This window comes from Lepeophtheirus salmonis, unplaced genomic scaffold, assembly GCF_016086655.4.
Source record: "Lepeophtheirus salmonis unplaced genomic scaffold, UVic_Lsal_1.4 unplaced_contig_14179_pilon, whole genome shotgun sequence".
In the NCBI taxonomy this organism is placed as follows: domain Eukaryota; kingdom Metazoa; phylum Arthropoda; class Copepoda; order Siphonostomatoida; family Caligidae; genus Lepeophtheirus; species Lepeophtheirus salmonis.
The window spans coordinates 1-11,243 of record NW_027290855.1 but is presented as its reverse complement, the minus strand read 5'-3'; the positions used below and the strand labels follow the sequence as shown (position 1 = coordinate 11,243).

Below are 11,243 nucleotides of genomic sequence, written 5' to 3'. Positions count from 1 at the left end.
TTTTTACAACATTATCTACATTTTTTCTAAAATCAAAAGAACTCAACCCATAGGAGTAGTAGAAAAACGATAAAAACGTTTTATACGGCAAAGTTAAGAATAGAACTTCCAAATTATCTTTTAGATCATTTATTATATTTATATTAAGACTTCTATTTAAAAATTGAGTCGTCTTATTTCCTATTCCATTCAGCTTTTTTATTGGTTTATCACCAAGGAATTCTGAAAAATTAGACTTAAGAGCAAATTGTCCGTTAGGTTTATTTATAGATGTTGACAATTTTGCAAGCCCTCTACATATAGATATTCCTGCACTAGCTGTTAGTTTTGTAAATTTAAATAATATTTTTCGTATGTTGTTAACGAGAATTTCAATATTTTCATACGAAAAATTATAAATTTTTTGATCATTTTCCGAATTATCGTTTAATGATTGACTGTTATAATATTTATCACCCTGGAAATCGCTGTAAAAAGAACAATTAAATTCACGTAACCTGGTAACAGCACGAGCATATTTTATTTTATCAAAAGACATATACCCCTCATCAATACCATATACTTCAATATCTTTATCAAATTTTGAGAAAATTTTCATTTCTTCTTGTGAATGATATGAATATTTCTTCATATCACATTTAACAATTTTTATTTGTGGACACAAAATTTTTGCTTGATAACCTGGCATCCCTGCATGTACTCCATATTTTCTAGCATGGTAATTAGCTGTTGCAAGCATTAAATTGCTTCTGATACCCAATGGAACATCTTTAAGCGATGGATCATATAAACATTCAACTGAAGCATAAAAAGCATCTAGATATAAATGAACATAAACAACATCTGGTGTCTTATTATTAAAAATAGGAGGGAAAATGTTAATTAAATTCTTTTCAAGAATTTTAATTCTTCCTTTAGCAGCATTACGTGCTCTTTTAGATATTGTTTTTGATTTTTTTAACAAAGATTCGGCTTTAGATATTGTTTTGAATTCTGTATCTTCCAGTCTTTCATTAAAATGAGAATCTTCTGTTATTGTAAATTTCTGTGTCATAATTATTTAAAAAAAATAATAAAAATTAAAAAAATAAGTTGAAAAAACTAAGTTAAAAAAATAAGTTGAAAGTTAATATTATTAGATAGAAGTATTTATATAATTGCATTTAAAATATTCAAAACATATTTTAAAATGATATAAAAAAAAAGAGTTTTTGTTCTGCTATGATTAAAAAAATTTTTACTTTTAATTTTAATTGCAATATTTTATGATAATACTAAAAAGGTTAGAAAGAAAAGTTTTATTAAAATACTAAAAAAAAAGTTAGAAAGAAAAGTTTTATAAATTGAAGGTTAAGAACATATTAAATATTATTTTTATAAAATATAAAATTCATTATAATACCTTTTCACTGATTAAATATTTATTTATTTTTGATATGATATTTGTATGATGAATGTATTTTTAAAAAATTATGTCTAAAAGAATTTTATAATTTGTTTAATATTATTTTTATTTTTCTTAATATTTTAAATAATTATCAAAAACATTTAAAAAGTAAAAAATTTAGTTTTTCTAATTTTAAATACAAATTTTATTACTATTTTTTTTTAATTCTAATGATAATAATTCTAATAATTTTAATTCTAATGATAATAATTTTAATAATAATTATTATTATTGTTTATAAGAAACATTTCTCAATAGTTCAAAAAAATGATAAATTAATTTTCAAAATTTTTTAGTAAATGAGATTTTTAATAATTTTAAAAAAATTTAAATATGGAGTTCAAAACTACTGATAATATTAATTTAAATCAATTTACAGATGGATATACATATAATCCTGGAAATATAATCTCATTACATCTTAAAAACTTTCAGTCATATTCAAATCTTTTTGTAACATTTCATCCTAATCTTAATTTTATAATAGGTTCCAATGGTAGTGGAAAAAGTTCTCTATCTAATGCAATAGCATTAAGTTTGGGAGGATCTGTAAGAACTATTGGAAAAACAAAAGATATTAAGGAATATGTAAAATTTGGTGAACAAGAAGGATTTATAGAAATAACTATACAATCAAAATTAAAACCAATAAAAATTAAAAGAGTATTCAGATCGATAATCAAAACAAGTACATATTTTATAAATAATAGAGTAAAAACACAAAAAGACGTTCTAAAACTTTTAAAGGATTTAAATATCGAAGTCGATAACATTTGCAATTTTTTACCACAAGAAAGAGTGTCTGAATTTTCAAAAGCAACTCCAGAAGAATTACTTGAAAAAATAATAGAAATGAGTAATCTACAAAAAGAATTCAATGAACTTAAAGCCTTAGAAATAGAACATTTTAGAGTGAAAGAAGATTATAGACAAGTAAAAAAAAACGAATTGGATGCTAAAAAATCATCCAAAAGTTTTGAACAAGAGGTTAAAAAATTAAAAGATAAAAAAGAAACCGAAGAAAACATAAAACTAATGAAAATAAGAAAAGATTGGCTAGAATATGAAAATTATGAGATTGAATATGTGGAATTGAAGAAGAACAAAACAGATATTAAGAAAATGGCAAATGATAAAAATAAAAAAATAAAAATTTACGAGGAGGAAATAAAAGAATTAGAGAAAAGCAATGATTTTAAGAAATATGAAAAAGAGATCAAAAAGCTAAAGGAAAATAATGATAGGATAGATAAATTTTATGAAAACTATAAAGGTATTTTTATGGAAAAGAAAAGTTCTGAAGATGAATATCAAAATATTAGAAAAAAAGAATCTGAGAATAAACAAAAAATTGAATTGTTAAAAGGCGAAATTAGCGTTAATGTTAATGATATTGTTGTTAATATTAGAAATATAATTAGAACAATACAAAATATAACTAATTTAGATAATTCTAATAATAATACTAATAATAATAAAAAAAAGATTTTAAATGATATTAATAAAGATTTAGATGTTTTAAATTATTTTATAAATGAAATTAAAAATTTGGATGTAAATTCTCAAATTACTATAAATGAAAATTGTACGGATAAAAATGATCTTATCAATAAAAGTAGTTTAAATATTTCAATAAATAAAATTATAAAAGATTTATTGAATAAAAATATCCTTAATAATTTAAATTCGATGCTTTTAAAAAATTTAGGCGAGGATATTAAAAAAAATGAAAATCTGTTGAAAGAAAATAATAATTTATTAGAGGATTTAAAACAAAATTCATCAAAGTTACAGGAGGAATTGGAAGATTTAGAAACAAAGAAAAATAGAATTTTAAAAGAAGATGATTTAAGATTAGAAAAACTTAAAATTTATCATAAAGACACATTTAAAGCAGTTAAATGGTTGAGAAATAATAGAAATTTATTTGAAGACGAAGTTATTGAACCTTCTTTTTTAAATTTAAAATTAAAAAATAAAAATTATTGTTTGGAGGTTGAGGCTTTTTTGAATTTTCAAAATTTATCATCGTTTGTCTGTAAAAATAAAAATGATTACAACAAATTTATAAAGTTAATGAAGGAAGACAATAAATTAAACATAAATGTTGTTGAAGAATTTAAAAATATAAATTTAAAGAATATTGATAATCCAAAAAAATATGGATTAGATTATTATTTAATAGATTTAATAGATGGACCTATTGAAATTTTGAATATGTTTAAAGCTTTATCTGGATTTCATTTAATTCCAGTTACAAAGAGAGATTTAAATGAAAGAGAAATTTTTGAAGCTTCTAATTTTAAAAAATTGGCAATAAATAAAAATTTTTACGAAATAAAAAGATCAAAATATAATAAAAATGATTCTGCAATTATTCAAAATAGATTAAGGGGGTCTAATTTCTTTAATTATAATATTTCAGAAGAAGATATTAATGAATTAAGCAATAAAATAAATTATAAAAAATCAGAACAAAGTAATAATAAAATTAAATATCAAAATATTTTAACAAAAAATGATTCTGTTAATAGCAAATTAGAAATATTGTACAGAAAAAATACAAACTATAAATCAAATATTAAAATTATAAATAATTACAGCAATAACATCATTTTTTATAAGAATAATATTTTTGATCATTTTAAAAAAATTTTTTATTTAAGTAATAAAATTGTAAATGATATAGAAATAATTAAAAAAGATATTTAGACAATAAAAAAATATTTAATGATGAATGTACTAAACTTGATTTATTATTTTCTAATAAAAATATAAATTTACTGAAAAATATTTATAAAATTTTTTTAAATAATAAAAATACAAACAATTCTATAAACAGTCTTAAACTAAAAATATTAGATTATAACAATTTAATAAATGATTATAACAGTTTACTTGGTGATCTTAATGAAAAGATAAATGTATGTAAGTTGAATATTAAAAATTTAAAAAAACTTTAGAACTGAATATTACTGTAGAGATGAAGGAAAAAATTGAAAGTTTTCCTTCAATAATAAAAGAATTAGAAATATTAATTGCCAGAGAATCTGCAAAATTAGGATTCATTGAAATTGATAAATCTGCTTTAAATGAATTTCATAAATCTGAAAATACTTTAAAAACCATAGAAATTAAAAAATCAGGTTTAGAAAATAATTTGAAAAATTTTAGTGAAAGAGAAAAAAATTAAAGAAATAATTCTTAAAATATTAAATGAAAAAATAGATTTAATAAATAAAAACTTTTCCAAATATTTCAATAAACTTAATTTTGAAGGTAAAGTTGAATTAGAAGTTAATCCTGAAAAAGTTACAAATTGGAAATTAAATATTTTAATTCGATTTAGAAAATCTGAAGAATTCAAAATACTTGAACATTCTTATCACAGTGGTGGTGAAAAATCCGTTTCTACTATGATATTCTTACTTTCATTAATTGAAATTAATAATGCTCCTTTTAGACTTGTCGATGAAATTAATCAAGGTATGGATGCTGTAAATGAAAAAAATATTCATAATATTTTAGTTCATTTGGAACACAAAAGTCAATTTTTTATTATTTCTCCAAAACTCGTAGAAGGATTGGAGTATTCTGAAAATATGAAAGTTCTTGTTATTTTTAATAACGTATTAGATCAAATTTCAAACAAATTTTTTAAGTATTAGAATATTTCTCTAAAAAAAAATAAAATTTATTACAAATAAAAATAAAATATAATTTCTAAATATAGTAATTTTAATTTGTCTGCATAAAATAAAAATATTATTTATTTAAAATATTTGAAATACTTCCTATATAAAATCTAATGGCCCATTATAACTATCAATATCAATTATATTCTTTATTATTAAAATAATAAGTCTAATTGTTTCAATAATTCTAATACTACATCCAAATTTAGAATTATATAAATAATTAGTGGTAATTTCATTAAGACAAGGTAATTCATCCAATTGAATGTTTTTATAAATTATATTAAAATTATAATTATCATTATCATTAAAAGTTTGATTATCTGTAGTTGTTGTAATGCTTTCATTAAAAATATTTAATATATTTTTTTATCTACAAAAATATTAAAAACATGATTAAAATTTTTTAAAAATCATTTTTTTCAGTTGATAAATTAATTAACTCTGTAATAACCAAAATATTATTTAAAGAAGTATTTATATCTTTTAAATTAAAATTATTGTCTTTTATATCAAACGAAAGATCATAGATATTTTTAAAATTTTGAGCAATTCTTTTCACATATAAAACATCATTTGTAAATATTAAAATTGATGTTTTTTTAAAAATAAAAAAATGAATTATCAGAATTATACCGATGTCAATCTCATTTAAATTATTCAAAATATTTTTAAAAATAGATTGATAATATTCATTTAGATAATTATAAATTAATAATTTAGAATTTTCTTAACCAAATTTTATATTTCGTCTAATAAAATTTTTTGTTTTTTTATATTTTTTAAAATTTTTAATGTCGTAAATCTTAAAAATTAAATTACCATTTATATCTCTAGTTATTTTTCCTAATATAGTAAATTTATTTGTATTTTTACATTTTTCATCAGAGAGTTGTCTGAAAATATTTTCATTACATAAAGATCTAAAAATTTATTATCTTTGTATATAAAGAATTTATAAAATTTTTTAGATCTCCTAAATTGTAATTCCTCAGATAATTTTACTTTACAATATTTACATTTTTTATTAAATTCAAGAGAGAAAAAAAATAATTTTTTATAATAAAAATAAATCACTGAAGAATCGTCTTTCTTTATAATTTCTAAAAATAACAATCAAAAAACATTTCTCATTTTTACATCTAAATATTTTTGTTATTATTTTATTATATACAGTAAGTTGTGATAAAAATACTTTTAGAGATATTAATTCATCATTATTTTCATGTCTAATTATATCTTCAGTTTCGTTAATATTACTAAAATTATTTTCACCTAATTTTATTATTTCAGATAAATTTTCAATTTTTTTATAAAAAAAAGATGGAACATTCAACAATTTATATTCAAAAATTAAATTATTATATATACTTGATTTCTCTTCCATATCTGTATCATTTTTAATTAACCACTCATAATATGTTTGCAAATCTTCGTTAACTATTTTCTTTTCCTTTTTTTCTATATTTTTTATTTTTTTCAATAGATTTCCTTCAAATAATTTTTTAAAACTTTTAAAATTCTCTAATACGAAAATCACAAAAACTGGATCGATGTTATAGAGAAATATTATGTCAAGATTTATTTCACGTTTTAGTTTAATGTTTATTTCTTCTGAGAATACATTAAAATATTCTAACTCTTTATGTATTAGATAGTCCATGTTTGATTTATGCAATTTTAAATTTTAATAAAATAAAATATTTCTATTTATGGTAACTAAAATTATCTATTAAAAAATTTTTAGATATATATATTATTATTAAAGTTTTTGTAATTTCGTGTTATATTTAAATTAATAAATAGTTATAGTTCATATTAATAGATAAAAAGTGTGTATATCTATTTTATTAAAACAGAAATAAAATTTAAGAAATATTATATTTAGTAATATTAGAAAATTAATTAAACTTTTTAATTTTAATTTATATTAATCAAATTATTTTGCTTTATATAAAAAAATATATAAAACTTGATATAATCTAAGAGTTTATTGTTGTTTGTTATTAATAATATTTATTATTGATAATTAAAAATGAATATTAAATATTAAAAATTTTTCGTAATATTTAATTTTATATATTAAAAATTTAATATAAGATACAAAGTGTTCAACCTTTAATATATAGATATAATTTAAATACTATGATAGTTTTAGGTGTATATGCAAATAAATAATAATTATAAAATTTTAACTAAAAAATTATAAATCTGATATATTATATATATTATTATTATTTGCTAGAATATTTTCTTCATCCAATACAAATCAATTTTTTATTTTAATGTTATTCTTATTAAATTTAACATCAATTATAGAAAATTATACTGATCTGTTGTTTTTATTTCCAGATGCTGTAAGTATTTTGTATCATTTTTATTAAAATTTTTATATATACAAATTCTATTGTTATTTTATGCACATTTTCTGAATATACTCCCTTTAAAATATATTTTTTATCAAAATCCCTCAAGCTATAATTTAATTTTAATTTTAATTTTTCGATATTACCCTTATTAAGTGAACTTGTATTTTTATAAACTTAATATGAAAGCTCTTATTACTGTTTTTGAGAATATGGTTCTGTTTAAATGTTATTTATTTCAAGGTTTAAATTTACCAAATTTAGAAAATTATTATAAATGTATAAAAGTAACTTTAGAATATTTATATCTCAAATTTTAATATTTATATTCAATTTTTGAACTTTATTAAAACCAATAAAAGTAAAATAACTGAAATTTTAGTTTAATATCACATAATTCGATATTATTAATATTTTACACATAAAACAAAAAAAATTTTAAATTGAAGTCTAATATTGAATATTCTTAATAAATAAAATATTTTTAATTTTTTTAGAGATCTTAATTTTTTAATATCTTTTCTCTGACTCATATCAAATTTTTCATTAATGTCTTAAATTATTAAAATATTTCTTTAAAATACCAATAAAACGTTTTGATTTAGAATAATTATATTTTAAAATGATACCTTCCAATCTAGAAAGACATAATTTTTAATTTTAATAATATTATCAAATACATAGTCTTTAATATCAAAAAAAAATTATCTAAAATATTTTTCAATAAATTGATCCTCTTTATATTTATAAAAATTTTTAATATTAGAAACATACACAATATGATTGTTAAATAATAATATATTTATTATGTTATAATTTTATCTATTAATTATGATAAATTGTATTTTTTAATATTTAAAATTAAATTCCTATATGATATATTTTTAATACGAATGTAATTATAATATTTTTATCTTCTAAATAGCGTTATATTGTTGTTTTTGTTAGTAAAATTAGAAATAAAGTAAAAATAAAAAAAAACCCTTTAATTTTTATAATAATGAATCCTTATGTAATTATCTTTTATAATTGTAAATTATTTATTAGTTAAAATTGAATAATTAAAAGTTAATTTTAGCAATATTTCTAAATTTTTAATAAAAATTTTAAATTAATATTCCAGCAAGAAAAAGAATTCTTAAGAATATCAGTAAATATAAATTTTTAGAATTTATATTTTCAGAGTCATTGTTACAAAAAATACATATAAAATGAACTAAAACTAACTTGTAAAGTACCTAAATTTTTAAATTTTTAAATATTTAAGAAGTATATCTTGTATATACATATACAATATTGGATCTAATTTCTAATTTTTACAGATTAAATATATTTCTTTTTTTTTTTAATTTATAAGAAATTTTATTATCTGAAATATATTTATAATGCGTCTTTTGTTCAATTTTATTTATATATATTTAAAGAAAGATTAAGTTATTCAAATATTATATTTACAACTTAAGTTAGTTGATCAAATATTTTCTAAAAATGGAAATATTAAAAATATAAATAAAATATTTATTAAAATAAATTTTATGTCACATTTTATCAAAGGTTCACTGATCAAAACATTTTTAATTATATATAATTTTATTGTTAATGTTTTAAATTGCTCTCTTATAAGTGATGATTATAAACTAAAAGAAATAACAAATATAATGATTCAATGTCCACATTTAGAAAAATGTCTTTCATGTAAAGATGTGAATGAACTAACGTTTATATTTTCTTATAATTATTATATTAATTACCATCTTGAATGTTTTTATGAATAAATAAAAGGATTTCTAAATACTTATAATGATAACTATTGTGACAGTGGTTCCTTGAAATATCTGTCAAGTTTTAACAGTTTATATGTTATAGAAGATAGCTTCGAAGCTTGTATAAATACATATGAAAATATATATTATAAATATCAGAAATATTCAGATATAAGTTCAAATTATTATAATAAAGATCATGAAGAAATTGTTAAAAAAATGAAAACTTTTTTAGAATTTATAAATAAATATCTTATTTTTGAGAGTTTATTCTATAAAAACAAGGATGATTTTGAAAAAATACAAATTATAGATGAACAAGACATTGATAAGTTTACATCATTAGATTTATCTTCTTCAAATGGTTTAGATTGTTTAATAAAAAGTGGTTATGATAATAACGATAAAAAGAATCTGTTTTAAATAGGAGATTTAATAAATTTATATGATAATGGTTACTTTATTATATCAAATTTAAAAAAACAAGATTAAAAAACCTTGAATTAATATTAAAACACGCAACTAATATTTTTATTGACTGCAAATAATCATCATGTTTATTTTTTAAAGATATAAATAATATGACAGATATAAACATTACTAATAAAAAAAATATTTTTATTGATTGTTCATGGTCTAATATTGATTATTTTATTAACATTTATAATAAATTATATAATGTTAACAATGCTATTCTTAAGATCGGATTAAATTCAAAATTTTACGAAAATTATAATAATAATTTCGATAATCTTTTTTATAATAAACTTGATAATATGAGAATAAACAACCACACAAATTCTATAATACTTATTAATCCTATTTCTGAAAAATCAATAAACGTTTTGGAAAGAATTTATAAAAAAACTATAAATCTTAAAAAAGTAACGCTAATTTTTATTGATATATATATAGTTTTTTGGATATTCTAAATATTTTTAATCTTAACTTCGAGAAAATTGAAGAGCTAGAAATAATAGTTCAAAACAGAAGTTCATCCCAATTCTTATTTAGCTATATTTCACAATTTTTTACAAATATTAAAACTCTTAAATTAACTTTAGGCAAATTTAACAATAATAAAGATCTATGTTTCGAATATTATATAAACGTCATTATTTTTCCTGTTAAATCTTTAGAAAAATTAAAAGACGTTTCGGTTAATATTTTAAATAATGTTATACAATGTGAAAATAAAAATATAATGATGTTATTAGATGTTTTTTATAATAGTAAATTTTCAAAATTAACTCTAATTGTAAAGATATTAATTTTAATATCTATAATAGATGCATAAATAAGATTAATAATATAAAACTTGATGATAAAAAATTTTATAATGTAAAGGATATTTTTTTAATAATATTAGCATTTACAGAAAAGAAAAATTAAATCAAAATTAGTAAATTTTATTAATTGAATCTTTATAATGATTGTTTATATAGCAGTAGTACTTCATATTTTTTTTATATTATAGTTTATTTTATCATTTACTAAAAAATATTTTTCAATTGTGCTATTTATTTTATAAAACTTTTTCTGGTATTATATGTCTATATATTTCCAAAAGAAAATTAAAATTAGAATAAAATAAAATAAAAACATTCTAAATGTCAAAAAGCTTTAATAAATAGAAAATCAAAAACAATATTTTTTAAAAATTTTATTGAGTTAAAAGTTTGTCTTCAAAATGTGTTTTTTAGTTTTTCTGCAAACGTTTTGTCTGTGTTTTGTATATTTTATTTCACTTTAAAATTAATCAAAAAAGTTTTTAGAATGATTTACTTTAAAATATTAGAAATTACATTTTAAGAGAGGTGTGATCTTTCTATATATTTGTAATGATTTTTGATTATTCTAAAATATTTTCTGATATAATTTCTTTTTGTTTTTCTCATTAAAAATCCTTGGTAACTCTACAAATATCACCAACATATCATTATTTTTGATGATTCTGGAAGAGTTATTTTTT

The 11,243-nt window shown here is 18.0% G+C and overlaps 1 protein-coding gene across 1 annotated transcript; it reads left to right on the top strand.

The window, feature by feature from the left end:
• Nucleotides 1–1,780: 1,780 nt before the first annotated feature.
• Nucleotides 1,781–5,076, top strand: LOC121130938 (uncharacterized; the record flags this gene model as incomplete). The annotated part of the gene is made up of 5 exons (XM_040726562.2): nt 1,781–1,996; nt 2,195–2,380; nt 3,305–3,385; nt 4,366–4,375; nt 4,727–5,076. Coding segments are annotated over exons 1-5 (843 nt in total), but the record flags the coding sequence as incomplete, so codon positions are not given.
• Between the last annotated feature and the right edge of the window lie 6,167 nt (nt 5,077–11,243).